This window comes from Mus caroli, unplaced genomic scaffold (genome assembly GCF_978045245.1).
Source record: "Mus caroli unplaced genomic scaffold, Mus_caroli_1 scaffold_2, whole genome shotgun sequence".
Lineage (NCBI taxonomy): Eukaryota > Metazoa > Chordata > Mammalia > Rodentia > Muridae > Mus > Mus caroli.
The window spans coordinates 151,705,667-151,727,014 of NW_028227257.1; the positions used below are offsets into that span (position 1 = coordinate 151,705,667).

A 21,348-nucleotide genomic window follows, 5' to 3' on the forward strand; every position below is an offset into this window, starting at 1 on the left:
GGCTGTTTTCATTAACGTGTAATCTGCTCCGTAGTCTTGGATACCAGAGACCCAAAAGGCTGGCAAAGCCACCATTGCCTCCTACTGTCCTCAGCTGTCCCACTTGGGTGGGGACAGGGCTGGCTGGAACTCCCAGGGAGGTCTCCCCAGTGTGACATGAAAAGCAAGCCGGGGCCTGAGCACACTCGTGTTCAGAAAGGTTTGGTGAGGACACAGCCCATGCCTCCTTGGTGGTGCAGAACTCTAAGGTTTTGGGGTGGCTGTGCGGGTAAAGAAGCTGGGAGGACTGTGCTGGCAAAACCTTCTCTGCAGCCGACATGAGGCTGGTAAATACACAGGCTCATTCATTAGTGGCTCACCATCTGCTTCCCAGGGGCTGGGGTGGGGGCTGGCAGGGCCCTGCAGGTTGGGCAGCATGGGTCCTTAATCAGGCTGGAGTCCCCAGCCCCTGGCAGAGCCCCATGTATCCATACTCAATGATAGGACCCCTGGAACAGCTGATGGCTTTGAGGAACCGTGTGTCCCCCACCCCCTAGCCCAAGGACCAGTAGCAGGCTGGGGGTAGGTAAGGCAGGGGCTGGGAAAGGATCTAGCAAAAGGTGCTGAGGTGGGGGATGTGTGTGTGTGTGTGACAGGAATATTGACAGTCAATATATGATGGGCAGACATTAATACAATCACCAGGGGACCCGGTGGCCTAGAAAAGGATATGGTTTTCAGAGGTAAGTGAAGTGGGTAAAAAAAAAAAATACAAGTTTGTGGAAGAGGTGTCTCTGAGGACACCCTGGAAAAGCTGCCCCTCCCACTTAGCTCACTGGGATGAACCTGCCAAGAGCTAACATCTCCAGTAAAGGCATCGACTGTCCCACAGGTTCAAGACCAAACTGCTGGAGGTATGATACAACTTCTCTCCATGTGGTGATGTGGACACCTCTGCCTGTGTCTCATGGCCCTTTGTGTGTGTGTGTGTGTGTGTACGTACCCTGGTGTTTTGGTGTGTGTCCTTTTTCTGTCCTTATTCAGGGGCCTTTCCTAGAAGGAGAAGGACCACCAAAGGGCATCCTTCAACTCTGTAAAGACTGTCTCAGAACACAGCCTACTGCCTTTAGAGGTTGCTGAGGGCTAGGCATTGACATATGGATTTGAAGGGACATGACTGAGCCTCAATGCAGGCTCACTACAGAAGAACAAGTGAGTGGGAGAGTGCCCAGCCTGAGTCGGGTTGAACCCCAGCTCTCCCATCCACGTGCAAGCTCTATGAGTGTGTCTGCCACCCACAAGCAGGCATGCCGCCCTGGGCTCCATGTGTCCCCGATGCTACCTGGAGCAGAGCATGGAGGGGTGACCTCCTGGTCAGCCAGCCACAATCTGGTGCTTTCTCCTGATCACTGGGCTTGTCACGGAGCCTGTGGCGGTCAGTCAGACTCTTCCCATTCAGGACTAGGTGTGAGACCAGTCACTGGTGGCCCAGAGTTACCAGTGAAAGTCACAAAAAGCTCCTCCATTTTCACTGTGATTTGTAAGACACTGAGGCAGTGTAGGGCTGGGGAAAGAAAAGAAGCCAGATGATAGGGAGAAAAACAGATGAGGAAGAGAACAGGAAGAGGGAGGATGAGAAAAGAGAGGGGTGAGGTGAGGGCTTTCTTTTCAGAAGTACCTCCACATCCTCTGAGAAGACTTGGCTTGTCTTGCCTACCCTGGGCCTCAGTTTCCCATTCAGCAATGAGGTGCTATACTGGTGAGAAATTCTTGTACCCCAAGGTTTCAGGCCTCACCCATCCTCAGGGACAGGCAGATGGGTGGACATTGACACTGCAGGGAGCCAAGGACAGAGCTATTTTGGTGGGTCAGGGCTTTGTGGGTCCTGTCTCAGTGAAGCCCTAGGCTAGCTGTGCCCAGGTGCCCACAGAGCAGCCCTTAGACTGCCTGCACACCAGCTCTGGCCTGTGGAGGATCAAAGCCCATGGCCAGTGGCTGACTGCAGTGTTGCTGGCTGGGGTGACCAGGGGATGGTGGCAATGTGTCCACCCCCCTCAGGGGCCTCATGGCTCATTAGAGAGTGAGAGGTTTTTAACTCAGAGCCAAGCTACTTTGTCTCTGCACAGGCACCTGAAATATTCATCAAAGTGGCCGTGTGGACTAGGGCACTGTGAGGCTGTCAGTAACAAGGTCTGTTGTTTGTTAATTAATAGGCCTAGCATCTAGGACAGTTATGGGCTTATAGAACATGGAGTAGAAAGTGCAGAGTACCTAAGACCCCCACCTCATTATCTTAATATGCATCTGCTGTCTGTGAGGGACAGGCACTTCACTCCTGCATCCAGGGCTTGCTGATGGCTAACAAATGTCCAGCCTAGCACAGGGCAAGCACATCGCAGGCCCCTCCCACTGACCAGCATCTACTTCCTGACAGACTCCCTTCCTCTACAGGAGAACCCCTACCTGTGCAGTAACGAGTGTGATGCCTCCAATCCCGACCTGGCCCACCCGCCCCGGCTTATGTTTGACAGGGAAGATGAGGGACTGGCCACCTACTGGCAAAGCGTCACGTGGAGTCGCTACCCCAGTCCACTGGAGGCCAACATCACCCTCTCATGGAACAAGAGCGTGGAGTTGACAGACGACGTGGTGATGACTTTTGAGTATGGCCGGCCCACGGTCATGGTCCTCGAGAAGTCCCTGGACAATGGCCGCACCTGGCAGCCATACCAGTTCTATGCAGAGGACTGCATGGAGGCCTTCGGCATGTCTGCCCGCCGTGCCCGAGACATGTCACCCTCCAGCGCCCACCGGGTGCTCTGCACCGAGGAGTACTCACGCTGGGCAGGGTCCAAGAAAGAGAAGCATGTGCGCTTTGAGGTAAGGGACCGCTTTGCCATCTTTGCCGGCCCTGACCTGCGTAACATGGACAACCTGTACACGAGGATGGAGAGCGCCAAGGGCCTCAAGGAGTTCTTCACCTTCACTGACCTGCGCATGCGCCTGCTGCGTCCTGCGCTGGGTGGCACCTACGTGCAGCGAGAGAACCTGTACAAGTACTTCTATGCCATCTCCAATATCGAAGTCATTGGCAGGTAAGGCCCAGGGGCACTGGGATGTCACTCGGGATGTCAGCTGTTTCCTGTAATGTTGTCACCTGGTACCTGGCTGTCTCTAGGAATGTCTGGTTTTGAGGGATATTATATGCTATTTGAGATGCCACCTGGTTCTAGACATGTCACCTGGCTCCTGGGGTGTTATCTAATATCTGGGATATCACCTGGGTACCTAGAGATCACCTCTTTCCTGGGATGTCACCTGGTACCTGAATGTCTCCTGATACCTGCATTGTCTCTTGACTCCTGGAATGTTTATGTCAACCTGGTACCTAGGTTTCACCTTGTTCTCGGATGCCACCAGGCTTCAAGAAGTCACCTGCCTCAGATGTCACCTGGTGCTACATCAAAGGACTGCCTGTGCAGTCAAGATACCCAAGCTTTGCCATAATTGGGGGAACTTGTCTGGGTGTTAAATGTCTGAAAGGGAGGAGGGTTCTGCACCATCCGGGAGCTTGTTCATTAATAGATACCATGCAGGCTTTACAAGAGGTCCTTACTCCCCAGCCACCTGTGGGATGGGGAAGCTGAATCTGCTTCCCTCGGCCTCAGGGTGCTTAGATGAGTCAGATTTGGCAAAGAGCTCACAGCAGTGCCCAGCATGCAATAAATGCTTTAAAAAATATTGAATAAAATGAATGCTAGCCAAAGGAATGGCAGCAGAGGCCTGGAGCAGGCTGGCAGAGGGCAGTGTGAGGCCTGGGGGTGTTGGGGGGGGCTTTGTATGTCTCTCCATCACGGGCTCTGTGCTGCCTAGGGTGTAGCTCCTGACACGGAGAAAAGCCATTAGCTGGCCCATGTGTCTGATTAGGGTGATTTTTCGTTTTGCTATTGTTTTGCTTTTTTTTTTTTTTTTTTTGAGAAATTTATACACACAGACTGTATTTGCAACATCTCCACCCTGTTTACTTACCCCCACATCCCACTTTTAGAAGACACACAACATGCAAAACATGTATTTTCATATTTTGACCAGGATTGCAAAGAAGGGTGTGGAGGAGGGGAGCAAAGAAAGCCTGGAGTCAGTTCCCGCCCTCTGCCTGGAGTGTGATGGCCCAGTGCCGTAGAGTGGAGAATGTTGGGGTGTGCTGGGGTGAGGTGGGGTGGGGTGAGGTGAGGGGGTGGGGTGAGATGGGGGGCACTCTATTGCAGCTGTGCCTGCATTTCCTTCTTGTTGATACTGTATATGAATTCCAGGGATGGAGACAGAGGTGAGCCAGTCAGGAAGTAGAGGCAGGTTCAAAACTGGCAGGTGCACATTTGCAGCCTGTTCTGTATCAGTCTCTGATTTATGGCTCTTACCTACTTGGGACAGGGCATTTCAAATCTGGAGTGTTCTGGAAGCCACTGAAAGATGGCTCCCTCCTACCATTCCCCCTCCAGCCCCCATTATTGTGATAAGACTCAGATTTGGTTCTCAGCATCCATACAGTGACTCACAATCACCCATAACTCCAGTTCTAGGGGATCTGGTGCCCTCTTCCTACCTATGAGAACACATACAGACAGACAGGCAAAGCATTTATATGCATAAAAATAAATAAACCTAAAAAAAGATTTTTAAAAACCCTGACAAGAGCCAGGGGGTGGTGGCGCACGCCTTTAATCCCAGCACTTGGGAGGCAGAGGTAGGCGGATTTCTGAGTTCGAGGCTAGCCTTATCTACAGAGTGAGTTCCAGGACAGCCAGGGCTACACAGAGAAACCCTGTCTCAAAAAACAAACAAACAAACAAACAAAAACCCTGACAAGAGCAGCTTAAGGAAGAAAGGGTTTGCTTTGGTTCAAAGTAGTTCATCATGGTGGAAAGATTAAAGGCAGAGCAGTGCTCCTCAACCCCCCTAATGCTGTCTGTGACCCTTCAATTCAGTTCCTCATGTTGGAGGGGACCACCAACCATAAATTTATTTTCTTTGCTACCTCATAGCTGTATTTTTATACTGTTGTGGCTTTTTATATAAATATCTGTGATTTCCAATAGTCTTAGGTGACTCCTGTGAACGGGTTATTCGACCACCAAGGGGATCACACCCCACAGGTTGAGAGCCAATGCTGTCTGTCTATCATGTCCCAGTTAGGGGCTCATTGCTGAGAGCAATGCATGCAGGCTGCCTCTCTGTCCAGGATCCCAGGCAAGGAGTGGCTGTCACTCATAGTGACATCTCAGGTGACATGAACAATATAATCCCCACAGGTGCTCACGGTGGTGCACACCTTTAATTCCAGAACTCAGAAGGCAGAGGCAGGTGGGTTTCTGTGAGTTTGAGTCCAGCCTTGTCTATGTAGGGAGTTCTATACATAGAGAGACCTTGTCTTTTAAAAAACAAAACAAAAAGATAATTCACACAGGTGATTCTAGACGTTGTCAAGCTGTTGACCTAACACATCAAAGACATCATAGTAGGAAGCACGGGCCCACACATTTTAGCATTGATGTAGCAGCCATGTCACCCCCATCGCTTCTCGGCCTTTTGGCTAAGATCAAGTGTAGCAGCCTCAGGACCCTAGCCTGCTTTCTTTGTCCATTGCTACAAGGGACCCTCATCTCTAGTATATACAAGACTCTGCCTTAGAGGTCTGTGGGCTCCCTCCCATGATGGTGCCAGTCAGGACCAGAATACACCTAGAGCCCCAGCAGGGTAGCAACCATGACTCTTGTAAGCTGGGATTCAAGCCCAACCTCTCCACACTCCTCTCTAGTCCTCTCCTTTCCATCTGTGACAAGACTGGGCCCACTGGGAACCACCATCTCCGTGGAAGGGTGTCAGGGAGGAGAGGTGGCAGGGCAGTTCCAGCACTCTTTTGGCATGCAGCCTTTGTGGGCACAGGGATTCTCTGTCGTGGTGGCAAGAGTGTGGCAATCAATTCACAGAGCAATAAGTACTCTTCAGGTGGCTGCAGTTTAGTTATCGATTAATTAGGTCTAGTTAGGTGGCATGAAGCAAGTGTGTGAGCCAACAGAGGGAGCCCCTGAAGTGTCCAGTGCTCTCAGGCTCTAGGGCTTTCTCACCCCATGGCACCTGCCATCGTTCCCCAACCTGCCAACAAAATAACAACAAATAACCTGCAAGTTGGTATTGAGGGTGAGAGAGCCCAAAAGCCCAGGTGAGAGCATCCAGCAAGCAGCACTTGATCCTGGCCCATGGCGCTCACCCTGCGCTCTCTGCCTGCCTCCTGTTTTCTCAGCTGAGCTAAATGTCAGCCAGCCAGGATCCCAGTCCAGACCAGTCCACGGTCAAGCAAGCCTCACACAGCTTTCTCTAGTGAGGCCCTAGCCTCATGGTCTCCTGGATTCCCATCCTAGCTCTGACTGCATCCCTCAGTGCTGAAGCAATATGGACCACGAGACAATGTCCCCCCCCCTCCTCTCCCAAGTCTAGAGGGCTTTGTTTTGCTGGTGGTCTCATGCTCTGCACTCTGCACGAATCAGCAATTCCATCTCCAAGGAGGGCCCAGATGGCTGGAGGGTGGGGCCAAGAGGCAGAGGCACCTGGTGTGGTCTCTGGGAATAAGGAGCTAATACAGATGGATACAAAGAGGTGTGCTGACAACAGGATTGCACGGGTAGCTAAGAGTGAAATCCATCTACCAGCACCCTGGGGTTCTGCCTCCCTGCCGCCCTGTCTCCAGGGGCCATTCCTGGAAGGCTGAAGGAGGTGGAAGCTATTTTCTTCTGCATGTGGGGGAGCTCAGGTACAGAGTCTGGGCAGGAGAGGCTGGCTGGAAACTGCAGGGAATGTGAGCCAAAAACTGCACTGGAGGAGGGAGATCCTACAGACGCATGGGAGCAGGGACATACAGCCTGTCCCAGCAGCCCAAGCCTCACCCTACATTTCCAGGGGAGCTTTATAGGATAAGGCCCACCAGAAATTGGCTTTCACCTGGCAGGTATCAGAGGGGTCCTTGCAAAGCCCCTCCAGTGAGCTGGGGAGAGGGGAGTCCCCAGGAAGTGAGCTGCCAAGTGGAAACTTGCCTGAGCCTCAGGTTCCTCATCTGCAATATGGAGCCATAGGCATAATCTCCCCAGTGTGCAAGCTGCTGCTGAAGGGATGGTGTTATAGTATGTCCCCTTCCTTCCCTGAGGCGGCAGGGGAGAAAGGAGGCAGGGAAGGGCCAAAAAAAGGGCTGCTGGGGAAGGTGTCCTGCTCACACCCAGGGTCTTAACACCTAGAAAAGGCAAAAGGGTGCCTTTGGGCAAGCAGGGTTTGCAAGTCCAAAGGGCCCCCAAGGCTCAGAAGCACTGGCAGAGAGGGATGGTGTCTTTGTCTTCAGAAGTAATGGGGAAGAGAGAAGCCTGTGGAGAAACGCAGCCAGGCCCTTGCAACCCAGCAGCAAAAGAGAGAAAAGGCACATGGCAGGCACCCCTGTGAATCGCTGGCTCTTTAAGACACCAGCATTGCTTCCCAAAGCCTTTGAATTCCCTGCAGTCCAGCACTGACAGCCCCAGGGCCCCCTTGCAGCTGTGACAGCAGCCACACAGGCCCTTGGCAGGGCTGACACACTGAGGGTTGCTAGCCACCAAGTCTGGGAGTCAAAGGGAAGTGGCGGGCCACCCAGTTCCCACTACCAGGGCTTACCCTGGAAACAGATTTTTCTACCCTCATATACCAGGGGCAGAAAAGGAGTGGGCTCCCTACTCAGCGATCCTAGTGTTGGGTATTGGCTGGGTTCTGTCCTCTTTTGCCCTAGAGGGAGCCAAAACCCTTGAGAAGGAGGAGACCTACTTGATCTCAGGGCCCTCACTGAGCCTGTGGGCAGCTCTCTCTGTCGTCTCTGGGCCACGCCCACCACGGTCTTCTCCTCCCTTGACCCCGCCCCCTCTCTTGCCTCCTGCTTTTTTCATAAACCTCCTGTCCCTATTGATCGCCAGTAACTGGAGATGCAGTCACAGGACAAGAATAGCAATGTCAGAGAGAAGCAAACCTCTGCTGGGGCAGGCAGTGTGGGGGCGGGGAGGGAAGGCATCTTTCCACTCACCCCGTGCCTCTGTCCCCCTTGACTCCCCACTGCAAACTGGGAAGTGAATCCTGGGAGGCTGTGGAGGATGGAACTGACCCTCAGCAATAGTGACCATCACCTACAAAGCAAGTCTCCAAGGCTAGTGCCCCCCCCGACACTTTCTGGGGTTTCCTCATTTAGCCCTGCCCCAGGAAGATCCTTGTCCCATTACATAAATGGGAAACTGAGGTCTAGAGGTTAAGAAATGGATGGAGCTGGGTCTGACAGTACAATACTCAGGAGGCAAAGCAAGTTGATCTCTGAATTCCAGGCTATCGTGGGATACACAGTGAGTTCCAGAACAGTCAGGGCTATGTAGAGAGACTTTGTCTTGAGAGAGAGAGAGAGAGACAGAGACAGAGACAGAGACAGAGACAGAGACAGAGACAGACAGAGAGAAACAGAGACAGAGAGAGAGAGAGAGAGAGAGAGAGAGAGAGAGAGAGGCTGCATATACCCATCACAGGGCTAAGATAGAGGAAACAGAAACTCATAAGTGTTGGTGAAGACTTAGAACAATCTGCATGGCTGATGAGAAAGGGAATACCCAGCTCTGCTGAGAACAGTATGATGATGCCTGAAAATGTTGAATTAACAGAATTAACATGTGACCCAGCGGTTCTCCATCTGATCCACCAAAAAGAACTTAAAGCAAGGACCTAACAGGTACCTATATACCATGTTACATCAGCAGGTTCACCATAGCCAGTGATGCAAACAGCCCAAGGATGTTTTGGAAAATAGATAAATGCAAGGCAGTCTAGACATGTGGTGGAATATTATTCAGTCTTATAAAAGGAAAGAGCAGTGTGTGGTGGAGAAGCTGTACAGTCCCTGCATTAGGAGATAAAGGAAGGATTCTGAGTTTAAGGTCAACCTGGGCTCTGTAGTGGGACCCTCTCCCTAAATGTGTGTGTGTGTGTGTGTGTGTGTGTGTGTGTGTGTGTGTGTGTGTTGAAATCACAGCTAAGTGATGGTGCACTTGCCTACCACCTGGATTCTATCCTCAGAACCATACAAAAGTGAAAATGGAAAGATGGATGGATGGTGGACAGATGGGTGGATGGATGGTGGATGGATAGATGGGTGAATGGATGGATGAATGGATGGATGGGAGGACATATGGATGCTGAATGTATGATAGATGGGTAAGTGAACAGATGGGTGGATGGGTAGATAAGTAGACAGATGAATAGGTGAGTGGATAGATAGAGAGGTAGGTGGGTGGATAGACAGAGAGGTAGGTGAGTGGATAGATAGAGAGATAGGTGGGTGGATAGATAGAGAGGTAGGTGGGTGGATAGATAGAGAGGTAGGTAGGTGGATAGATAGAGAGGTAGGTGGGTGGATAGATAGAGAGGTAGGTGAGTGGATAGATAGAGAGATAGGTGGGTGGATAGACAGAGAGGTAGGTGGGTGGATAGATAGAGAGGTAGGTGAGTGGATAGATAGAGAGGTAGGTGGGTGGATAGAGAGGTAGGTGAGTGTATAGATAGAGAGATAGGTGGGTGGGTAGATAGCTGTGTATGTAGACAGATGGGTGGGTGGGTAAGTGGCTGGATAGCTGGCCTCCATATTGTACTGTCCAGGTAAAAGTCTGGTATGAGCCGTTAGAACAAGAGAACTAATCTGTCTGTCCTCCTTCCTACCTCTGAAGAATGGAGACAGGAGCTATGAGGTTTAAATGAGTCTGTCCCTAAAGGGAGTGTAGAAGTGCTCAGGCCTCTTGGGAGCAGGAGTCCGAACCAGCCATCATGGGCAACTAGAAGGAGTCCTGGGTTGCAGGGAGCCAAAAGGTTTTCTACCTGCATCTGTGGGCTCTTAGGAGGGCAAAGCATCTGAAGACTCCAAAAGAGCGTGTTCTTAAAGTTTGCATGTGAGGTCTGCTCAGGAAAGGGCCCACATGAAACTCATATTAAAAGACCCCTGGCCCCCAAACCCCTGCCTGTCTCTGGCCAGACAATCTGGTTTCTGTTTTACATCCTTTATTTATTTAGTGCATGCATTTGGTGTGCATGTGGTGTGATAAAAGACCCTGATAAAAAATAGCGTGAAAGAGAAGGGATTTATTTTAGCTCACAGGTCAAGGCTACAGTCCATCATAGTGGGAAGTCAACAGAAACTTGGTCACATGACACCATAGTCAGGAAGCAGAGAAAGATGAGTGTGTGCTCCTTATGTAGTCCAAAATTCCTGCCCAAAGTGGTCCTGCCTGCAATCAAGACGGGTCTTCTCCCATTAGCGATAATCCCTCCCGGGCATCCTCAAAGCTATTGCTAGCCTTGAGAATTGTCCAGGTGCAGGAGGCTCTAAGGGCTCAAGGACTCGGTGACAGTGGTTGAGATGTGGTGAGGGGGCACAAGAGGGAAGTGTAGCAGGCAGAGCTGGGTGGCAGAGGTCCCTGTAGCTAAAGGGAGCAGTGGTTTTAGTCTGAGGAAAGGTGAGGTGGGGCTGTGAGAAGGCCTGGCCTGGCCTCCAATCTTAGTGACAAAAGCAAAGAAAGACTCAGAGAGCATGTGAGACCAAGCCCCATGGCAGCCATGATGATGATGATGTCTGACGATGGAAGGTAGTCATGGAGTGGATGGAAAGAGTTAGTGGGAGTGAGCTGCGGAGGGCTTCTCACTCCTGGGTTTCTGACTTGAGGGGCCGTGTGGATGGGGATTTTTAACTAGTCAAACAGGGACAGCTGAAGGAAGAAGTTCCTGAAGGGAATTTTAGAAACATATGTGTGCACATATCTGTGCGTCTGTGCATGTGTGTGCACATGTGTGGGAAGGAGACCTTCAATCTAGGGAAGGATCTTCCTGGGGAAGGCAAAACACAAAGGAGGTAGTTACGGGTCCCAGAGAGAAGTGGCCCAAGATGGATTCCCTCTCTGAGAACCTGAAGGTTAGCTCATGTTGGTGCAGACTGTGCTGGGTTCAAGGGAAGCAGTCACTGCAGCTGCAGGGACTGTCATCTGAGCATGGGAGGCTTTGTCTGGCTTCCTAATGGGTAACAAGATTTATCAGTGGGACTGCAGAGGTGATGTATATCAGGCACTTAATAGAAAAGGGCTTGCACAGAAGCCCAAATTTGATTTAGCCAATTAACTCAATTGCCGGCCATCCGCTCCAGGAGGAGCTGCAGCCCACATCTGTCCCCATTACCTTGGCATCACTCAGCCTGTCTGCTCACTGCGGCCCCTCAGCCTGCAGTGTAACGTCCCCCTCCTCCACAGGTGTTCAAGTCTTGATTGACAGTGCTCTTTGGACCCAGTCGCAGGTCCCCCCAGCCCTGAGACTTCTGTCTAGCTGGTTCGCTTCAGCTCGCTGTGGTCATGGTCACAGATGTATTAATGCCCTACTGGCCGCGTGGGTCCTTCAGCTTCTCTCCTGACTTTTCTCTTGCTTTAAGTCCAGATGGCCTGTCCCCAATATCACAGATCCCACCAAAGATGCAAACTTCCCACCCACCAGTGGCCCAAGGCCACAGATTATGGGTCTCATTAGCCTGGGTTCAAACTGGGACAGTGGTGGGAATTAACACAACCTTGAGGCCTACCTGGCCCTCCACCCAGCCACACCCCTGCCTCCTATAGACCTCAGAAAAAAAGTGTCCTGATGGCCACTCTTCCTTCATCCCTCAGAGCCGTCACCTAGCCAGCCAGCGTAGAGTTGGAACCTGCCCTATGATAACCAAAGGCCCATCAAAAATTTCCCCAGCTGGGCAGTGGTGGCGCACGCCTTAAATCCCAGCACTTAGGAGGCAGAGGCAGGCGGATTTCTGAGTTCGCTATTCAGAGAAACCCTGTCTTGAAAAACCAAAAAGAAAAAAGAAAAAAAAAAAGATTTTCCCCAAATAGAAGAGGAATGTTCCTCTCGGTGAGAGAGGAAGGCACTGCCTGCTGCCTTAAAGCACTAGCTTTGCTTCCAACTTTGTTATCCTCAGGGTTAGAACCCGTAACTGTGGCCTTGCCTGGCCTCCTGTGTGACAACATGTGGCCATTTGGGGAGAGAGCTAGTTTTGGGGACCACTTATGCAGAACCCTTTCTGCAGTGAGTTGCTTCAGGAGAAGACAGGATGAACACCCCCACCCTGCTTCCCACACAGGCACCCCATTCGGGAGATGTATGATCCCCTTGGGGCTCAGTCTTTGTGAGGAGCCAGACCTGGGTCTCCATCCTGCCTACCTCCAGCACCCCTTGTTCTGTGCTCACCCAAACTCCCTGCAGCCTCCTCTTTGCCCCAAGGAGCAGGTGACATCACTCACTGGCTTGGGAGCTGACCTACATTTTGCAGCCCTCCCGTCTGGGAGTCGCTCCAACACCCGCTTCTCTTGCCCAGAGGAGAGAAGGGCCGGCTCACGATTTTTGTGACATACTGGTGCCAGGCTGAGGCCCAGATGGTGCCCCTACTGGTAACTCCTGGGCATCGCCTGCCCCTCCCTGCTGGGCAGGGCACGCTCAGGCCTGGCACAGACCAGAGCCCCCGTGGTCCTCCATGTGGCTGTCAGACACCCAGCTGGGCCTGCCACGTGTCCTGAGAGCTAGGCTTGTCTGGTGTGTGCCTTCCCTGGGAGGTGAACCTGGCCCTGTCTTGGAAATGTTATGTTCTCCAGGGGCTGACTCGGGACCTGTCAGCTCCAGAGAAAAGACGAGGAAGGCAAGAGCACAGACACCCTGCAGTCTATGGGAGTCATCAGGGCTAGGTCTAGCAGGTGAGTGGGTGTACCCTACAGGAAGCTGAGGGGGTGGGGGGCACAGGTCAGAGCAGAGGGCAAGTCTTGGCCACATGGTAAGCAAGGGTGGCAGGTGAAAAACAGAACATCTCAGGTTCGAGCTTTAGAGGAATAGAAATAGTGCTTAGTCTCTGGCACGCAATTATGTGAACAGAAAGCATTCATTATTTATGTAAAATTCAAATACAACCTGGAATCCTGCATTTTTGTTGTTTTTAACACAGAATCCTCCTGTGTTGCTGAGGCTGGCTTCAAACCTTTGACTGAAGCCACCCTCTTGCCTCTTGGATAGCAAGGAGACCAGGCATGCCTCACAGCTCACAGCCAGCAACCAGCATCTTCATTTGCTGTGTGGTCTTCCCAGAGGCTTGGGGCTCCATATGGAAGTGATTTCAAGAGATTAGAAGCTATGTCCTCCACCCTATAGGGAGACCCTAGAGGCCTCAAGCCAGTCACATCTGCTTTGAGGTCTGACTGGCCACTGAGACATGGGGCTGTCCCTTGGGGCCACCGGGAAAGACTGGAAAGTACAGCTTTCTCACCCCACTGACCTTTGTGCTTGTTGGCTGTCAACCATAACAAATGTTACTTCCTGAACCCAACTATCTCCATAGACCTGCCTATCTTCTCCCATGGTAAGAGCCTGCTGCTAGGGCCACAGACCACCGGCTACCCAGACACTGGCCACCATGTTTGCACAGCACTGGGGCCTCTCCTCCCTCTCCACTCCCACCCTCCTCCCTCTCCACTCCCACCCTCCTCCCTCTCCTGGGTAGCCAGGCAGTATGTTAGGCACTTAGGAAAATTTAATGACAAGACTGAAAATCCAAGGTCTGATCCAACCACTCCTTTCATAACCGAGACCCAGAGAAGTAACTCTTCAAGGTCACACAGCAAAGGTCACACAGCCCAAGGTCTGGGCCAGAAGATAGTTGCTGCATCAGCATCAAGAGAGTGGCCCTCCTCCCCCTAACCCCTGCCATCCTAGTGGTGAGGACGGGTATGGCTGGCCCACCCCCACTGTCCCTTTCCTCATGATTAAATAATTTATTCTGATGGCTGAGCGGAGAAGAACTTAGTAGAAGGGAAGGCAGCCTGGGCCAAAGTTTTCTGGTGAACTGGTTTTCAAGGTCAGACACGGTGAAGAGACCCTTGGGAGAAAAGATTCCTCCATAAAGGAGAACCATGTGAACCAAGACCGGGAACCAGGGGCCACCGGCAGGGTCTGGACAAGAGCCCTGCCTGGAGGTCCTGCTCAGAGAAGCCAGGCCTCACAACTCCTCCACAGCCCTCTGCTGCCCCCCAGAGACCTGAGTGCTGGCCTTGACCTATGGAGTCCCTGCCTTCTCACACAGGAGTGGGGCCTTGTGGGTATTCTCCGGATTTGGTTAATAATGCAGGTGCTGGTGGGTAGCAAGGCTTCGAGTTACTCACATGCTTGCTTATTTATTTTCCTTACGTCATCTCCCAAGGGTCTCCTAGATTAGAAAAGGAAAATCATAGGACAAAGGCCTGAGCTGGGGGAAGAATGTGTCTGTGACTGTGTCTGTGTCTGTGTCTGTGTCTGTGTCTGTGTCTGTGTCTGTGTCTGTGTCTGTGTCTGTGTCTGTGTGTGTGTCTGTGTCTGTGTCTGTGTCTGTGTGTGTGTCTGTGTCTGTGTCTGTGTCTGTGTCTGTGTCTGTGTCTGTCTGTGTCTGTGTCTGTGTCTGTGTCTGTGTCTGTGTCTGTGTCTGTGTCTGTGTCTGTGTCTGTGTCTGTGTGTGTGTCTGTGTCTGTGTCTGTGTCTGTGTCTGTGTCTGTGTCTGTGTCTGTGTCTGTGTCTGTGTGTGTGTCTGTGTCTGTGTCTGTGTCTGTGTCTGTGTCTGTGTCTGTGTCTGTGTCTGAGTCTGTGTCTGTGTCTGTGTCTGTGTCTGTATGTGTGTGTCTGTGTCTGTGTCTGTGTCTGTGACTGTGTCTGTGTCTGTGTCTGTGTCTGTGTGTGTGTCTGTGTCTGTGTCTGTGTCTGTGTCTGTGTCTGTGTCTGTGTCTGTGTCTGTGTCTGTGTCGTCTGTGTCTGTGTCTGTGTCTGTGTCAGGGCTGTGTCTGTGTCTGTGTCTGTGTCAGGGCTGTGGCTGTGTCTGTGTCTGTGTCTGTGTCTGTGTCTGTGTCTGTGTCTGTGTCTGTGTCTGTGTCTGTGTCTGAGGCTGTGTCTGTGTCTGTGTCTGTGTCTGTGTCTGTGTCTGTGTCGTCTGTGTCTGTGTCTGTGTCTGTGTCTGTGTCGTCTGTGTCTGTGTCTGTGTCTGTGTCTGTGTCTGTGTCGTCTGTGTCTGTGTCTGTGTCTGTGTCTGTGTCGTCTGTGTCTGTGTCTGTGTCTGTGTCTGTGTCTGTGTCGTCTGTGTCTGTGTCTGTGTCTGTGTCAGGGCTGTGTCTGTGTCTGTGTCTGTGTCTGTGTCTGTGTCTGTGTCTGTGTCTCTGTGTGTGTCTGTGTCTGTGTCTGTGTCTGTGTCTGTGTGTGTGTCTGTGTCTGTGTCTGTGTCTGTGTCTGTGTCTGTGTCTGTGTCTGTGTCTGTGTCTGTGTCTGAGGCTGTGTCTGTGTCTGTGTCTGTGTCGTCTGTGTCTGTGTCTGTGTCGTCTGTGTCTGTGTCTGTGTCTGTGTCTGTGTCTGTGTCGTCTGTGTCTGTGTCTGTGTCTGTGTCTGTGTCTGTGTCTGTGTCTGGGGTGGGGTGGGGCAGGTGCACTTCTGGGAGCTTGTGTCAGTCCGAGAGCCAATTAGACCTCGGGCCACAGCCCGGATGCCAGCGTGTCTGGTCTCCCTGATAACCTGATAAAGGGAATCTGTGCTCCCATCATACGGATGCGCAAACGGAAACCCAGACGGACTGATAATGTATGCACCTGGGCTGGGCAGAAGCCCTGCCCACTGCTGTGCTTCCCCCATGTCAACCTTGACTCTAAGGCATTGGGAGATCAGCCATGGAGAGCAGCTGCGGGTCTGGCTGATGTTTGGACTCCAGCCTGGTACCATGTACCACTGTGGGAGGGCTCTCAGAACTTCTTTCCAGGCCTCAGTTTCCCCATCTGCATATTTGGGTGGGAGTAGGTTGCAAGAGCTTATAGGGTGGTTCTCATACAAAGTGGGAGCTTCAGGGCCAGCTGTCTTTGAAGGCTGGAGAGAAGGAGGCTCTGATGGAGCAGACGTTGCCAGTGAGACTATTCTGGGGTCGCCATCACTCCCCTGACCCACCCACATGCACGCTGTCCATTCACTGGCCTGAGATCTGCTGGATGGAGTTCACCTACCGGAAATGCATGCACCCATTTAAGGTGGGCTTCAGTGCCCCCTAACAACTCATAGAGGTCTAGAGAAAAACAGGTTTGGGGGCTGGAGAGATGGCTCAGTGGTTAAGAGTACTGACTGCTCTTCCAGAGGTCCTGAGTTCAATTCCCAGCAACCACATGGTGGCTCACAACCATCTGTAATGGGATCCAATGTCCTCTTCTGGTGTGTCTGAAGACAGCTACAGTGTATTCATATAAAATAAATAAATCTAGGGGAAAAAAGTAGAAGATCCATAGCCGGCTGGTGAGGTGGCCTTGCCATGAAGCCTAACAGTGAGACTTCCATCCCTGGGTTGCACATGGCTAAAGGAGAAAACTGACTTTTGAAAGCTGTTCTCTGGCCTCCACACATGCTCCGTGACCTCCACATATATTCCGTAGCATTTGCACACACAAAATAAATAAATGTAATGTTAACGTTTTCAACCTCAGCTACATAGGGAGTTTGAGGCTAGCCTGGGTTATATGAGACAAGCCAGTGAAGTTCTTCCACTGTACCCCAACACAGAGAGGCAATGTCATCCAGAAGTACTTGCAAAATCAAGAGAATAAGGAGCCTCTGCCATTAGCTTGGATGATATGGGCCACTAGTCCGTAGATAGCCACCTTACATCAGCCAAGGCGCTCCAGGTCTTCATGGCACTGATAAGATCAAGATGCCTTCTATGTTCTGGCAGAAATAGGGAAGGGTTGGGGCTGCCAGGGTGGGGCCTGAGCAGAACCAAGGTCAGGGAGGGATTTGCCTTCCTGTGCCACCCAGGCCACTGGGCTCTAACAGCCAGCCATCCTGTTAGCATGGACACAATCTGCTTCTCAGATCTAGCTGATCTTTTATGCATTTTTAATAAGCCAAGGTCAACTTTATCACCCAAAGTTGATGGCAATCTTTTCTCTACGTAGCTGATGTCTAAAAATAGCCCCTCCTCAGGCCAGAGGTGTGGAATGTACGCCTGGCTCTCTACAACTGGGTGTTTCTCTCCAGCTAGCTCAGCAGGGTGTTAAATAAAAATTCACAAGAATAAAAAGAAAAAAAAAAGAAAGCTTTGGAGGTCAGATACACTTTGCAAACAAATTTCTGTCAAAGTCAGACAGATTTCTTTCCTGGAGGACATGCTAGTGTGCACTGTGAGTTGGGGTGTTAGAACATGTTTGACCAAAGAGGCTCAGGCAAGAGACCCTCCTTTATATGGATTTCCTAGGGTCCAGTGTCCCCAATGCCAGCTAGTGCCTGCCATCCACTTCTGTGCCTTTGGAGGGATGAGCTGGCTTCTTTGTGCTCTGCCCCCCCCCCCCCCCATAGCTCAGAGCTGCAATGAGGGCCAGCTGCAGGACAGTGTGTATGATGACATCTGTCTCTCTGTCTTTTCTGCTGCTGGGACAGCACACTGACAAGAACAACTTATGGAAGAGAAGTTTGATTCTGATCCATGGGTCAAGAGGACAGTGCACGATGGCAGGGAAGTCGAGGCAGCTGGTCATGTGACATTCAGTCAGGAAGCAGAGAGAAATAAGACAAAAGCATGCGACAGCTCAGCTCCCTTTCTCCAGGATCCCAGCCAGGGAATGACGCCACCCAGAGTGGGCTGCTCCTTCCATTTCAATTAATGCAATCCAGATCAACCCCACAGGCATCCCCAGAGCCCCCAGGTGATTCTAGACCCTGTCAGGCTGACAGATAACATTACTGTCACAGTATCTCGTCCTGGTTTCCTTTCTGAGGCTGTGATAAAGCACTGAGACCTAAAGTCACCTGGAGAGGAAAAGATTTATTCTGCTTGCACTTCCAGGTTCCATAGTTCATCATTAAGAGAGTCCAAGCTCAAAGTGAAGGGCTTGTTATTTCACCTAGCACTACCTCCAGCCAGGACTCACGCACAGCCACAGGAGTACAGCAGAAACCATAGAGGATGCTGCCTGCTGGCTCACACAGGCTCATGCTTAGCCAGCTTCCTTACACAGCTTAGGACCACTTGGCCATGGAAGGGTGGAGCCTTCTCAACATCCACCCATTAACATTCAAAACAAGCCTGGACCTTGGAAGGGGTTGGACCAATGAGTCACATGTGATTCATGTTTGCTGTAAGATCATTTAGAAAAGCATTACCGCCGGACATGGTGGCACACGCCCTTAATCCCAGCACTCGGGAGGCAGAGGCAGGCGGATTTCTGAGTTCGAGGCCAGCCTGGTCTACAAAGTGAGTTCCAGGACAGCCAGGGCTACAGAGAAACCCTGTCTCAAAAGAAAAGAAAAGAAAAGAAAAGAAAAGAAAAGAAAAGAAAAGGAAAGGAAAGGAAAGGAAAGGAAAGGAAAGGAAAGGAAAGGAAAGGAAAGGAAAGAAAAGAAAAGAAAAGAAAAGAAAAGAAAAGAAAAGAAAAGAAAAGAAAAGAAAAGAAAAGAAAAGAAAAGAAAAGAAAAGCATTACCATACCACCCCCAAATCCTCTGCTCTGCCAAGGAGTGTGTCAGTGTGAACCGAGGGAGCCTAAAAGCTAGGATGTGACTCAGTGAATATAGTGCTCATGTCTTACTCATGAAGGACAGTTCTATTCCCCACACTGCACAAATTGGGTGCTGCTTCTGTTCTGTGATCCCAGCACTCTGGAGGTAGGGGGAAGTAGAGGCAGGAGGATAAAAAAATCCAGGGTCATATTTCAGGAGTTGGAGGCCTGCGATATATAAGACTATGTCGGGGGGAAAACCTGACATAGAAAAAAGTAGGAATCATTTGTAATTCTGCCCATCTCTCCACCACTTACCTTTCTTTTGGGGGTTAGGGTATTGGTTTGTGTGTGTGTGTGTGTGTGTGTGTGTGTGTGTGTGTGTGTGTGTGTGTATAATTTGGGGGAAGGTGGGACAGGGTCTCACAATGTAGCTCAGGCTAACCTGAAACTCACTTCATAGCCCAGGTTGGCTTCAAACCTGTGGCAATCCTGACTCAGTGCTGACTACAGGCATGAGCTTGCCACTGGGCTATAGAACTGAGGACTTCACTGTGCCCACTCTGGTGTCTTCCTTTGTCATGCTCCATGCTCTATTCTGTGTGAGCCTTGTGACCTCTGAAGCTGGATTCTGGGCCCATGTCCTCATCTCTGAGGAAGCTGACAGGGGAGAGTAGAGTGAGAACATTCAGGAACTGTGGCCTTTTGTCCCCACATTCAAAACGTTCCTTGCAGCTGGAAGTATTCCTTCCATGTGCGTTCATGGCCGTGTAATATTCCATCACTTGGATGGACCGCACTTTAGTTTATAACAGAGCCTCGTCTACCAAACTTCACAGTCTGCATTAGGCGCATTCCCAGCATTCCCACTGATTATCCTGTGGCTAGGTGGAATTGCCACACTTGGTGGCTTATCTTATAACAAACCATCAAATAGCTGGTGTCATTTATTTTGTTCTGTATGAGAGTATAAACAGCATGGCTACCTTCTGCTCCATCATAAAGTCAAAGGATTGAGGGAGGAAAAATTAAGTGGGGGCCTCTCATAGCTTAATTTCCCTGCACATCAGGATAGCATGAACACAGGCGGCCATGGAAGGCAGACAGCCTGGCCAGTCCAGCAGATGGTAGATATTTGGTGGGGTTTGCCTCCTATCCCTGTCCCTAATGGGGTCCCCCGCTGAGACTATTTCTAGTAAGGGGACACAGGCACAGGAAGCGAGAGGCAGGGACAAGAAGACAAGGGTGACAAGAAGTGTTAGCTATGCTTGATATGGGCGTGAGGAGGCAAGTGGCGATGGGCCTTCTGGGAAGATAGGAGTGGGCCGTGGGAACCCAGGACATCACCCAGCCTGTGTCAGCGAGGGAGCCTGGGGAGGGAAAAAGGTTCAGTAGACATCTTCCCCAACCCCATGCTGGGGACAGAGTCCGTGGCCTGGCAGGCTACTCCCCAGATCCCAGCAATAGTCTTTTGGGAATGATGTTCATCAGGTATGTCAGGGACCCAAGATGTCTGCTGGTACCCTGCCTGGGCTTTGTCCCCAGACAGATCCATGTGCCCAGAGGAGCCACACTACTGTAAGATGTTAACCAGCCCATTGTGTCCCAGTAGGGCGCCACCATCTGCCACCATCTGCCACCATCTGAGCCTCCTCTCCATCCCAGGAACCTCCTCACGTTCTTGCTCTTTCTAGAAGGTTCCCTGCTAGACTGTCCTGCAGATTTGGGTTCAGAGAAGTTCTCCCTGGAGCTCCATCAGAGCAGGGCCCCTCCCCCATCCTCGTTGCTAACCATTTAACTTACCTAATTCATTAACCCCCACCCTCACCCCCAGCTCAAAGCCTGCTATATTACTGGTGTCCTATAAATATTTTCCTTGCATATTTTAATAAAAATAAGATTCTACTCAGCATACCAGTCGCAATTTGCTTTTTGCAAATATTGACAATCTAACTTGGGAGTCTGCCCATCTCAGAATAAGGCACACTCATTTTCACACACAGTGGCTCGCCTCCCCCACTTCCCACTAATTTTGTGGGTTTGGTTTCTGGACATGGACTTTCTATAACCCCGACTCACCTGGAACTTGAGATCCTCTTGCCTCAGCTTCCTCAACGCAAGGGCTTGCAGGTGTGGACCATTGTGCCAGGTCTCTCTCTAACTTTGGGCTACTAAGAAATTCACATCCCCACATCCATACAAAGAGTGCCTCCTGCTCCCGCCTCCAACTGGTGTCCTCTTTTTCTTAGTGTCTTTGGTGTGTGGCACTATCTCACCAAAAAGCCACTCTCCATAACTGCACTTATAAATATTTCTGGATTTCTCTAAAAGGCCAAGACTCCAAGAGCCAGCTTGCAACAGTATCGTGACAGCTGATTGCACTAATGTCATAAACACCCTTAGTATTGATTTCCATGGCTCAATACATGGCTTGGTACAGCTGGCATTCCTGAGTGTGTTTCCACCAAGCCCAGCCAGGTGCACACTTGGCCCTGGATAGATACGCTTTTGAGGTCGTTGGGGTCCCCTCCCATCGTAGCAATCTATACCCTCCAGCATCCACCTGTTGAGCACCAGCACCGTAAGGGCTGCATCCCCCGTGGCGGTATTCATTATTTGCTCTGTCCTCTGCGTTGCTGGCCCAGATGTGGTCTAATTCAAGTTCCACGCCACTGGGAGTGATCTTCTAGAAAGTTCCCATTCTGGTTGTGCCATCTGTGATCTTCTGGGTTGTCATGACTCAGTGCCCAGAACTCTCCATTTCTAGGGATCCCCAA

General features: G+C 51.1%; 1 protein-coding gene across 3 annotated transcripts in view; it reads left to right on the plus strand.

Moving 5' to 3' along the window:
• Ntng2 (netrin G2) overlaps positions 1-21,348 on the plus strand; it is a 58,701-nt gene that overhangs the window by 22,815 nt on the left and 14,538 nt on the right. For all 3 annotated transcript variants that reach the window (XM_085835066.1, XM_029474604.2, XM_085835067.1), the window contains exon 3: positions 2,431-3,074. In XM_085835066.1, coding sequence (XP_085691192.1) covers positions 2,431-3,074 — 644 coding nt within the window. The remainder of the gene's footprint in view (positions 1-2,430; positions 3,075-21,348) is intronic.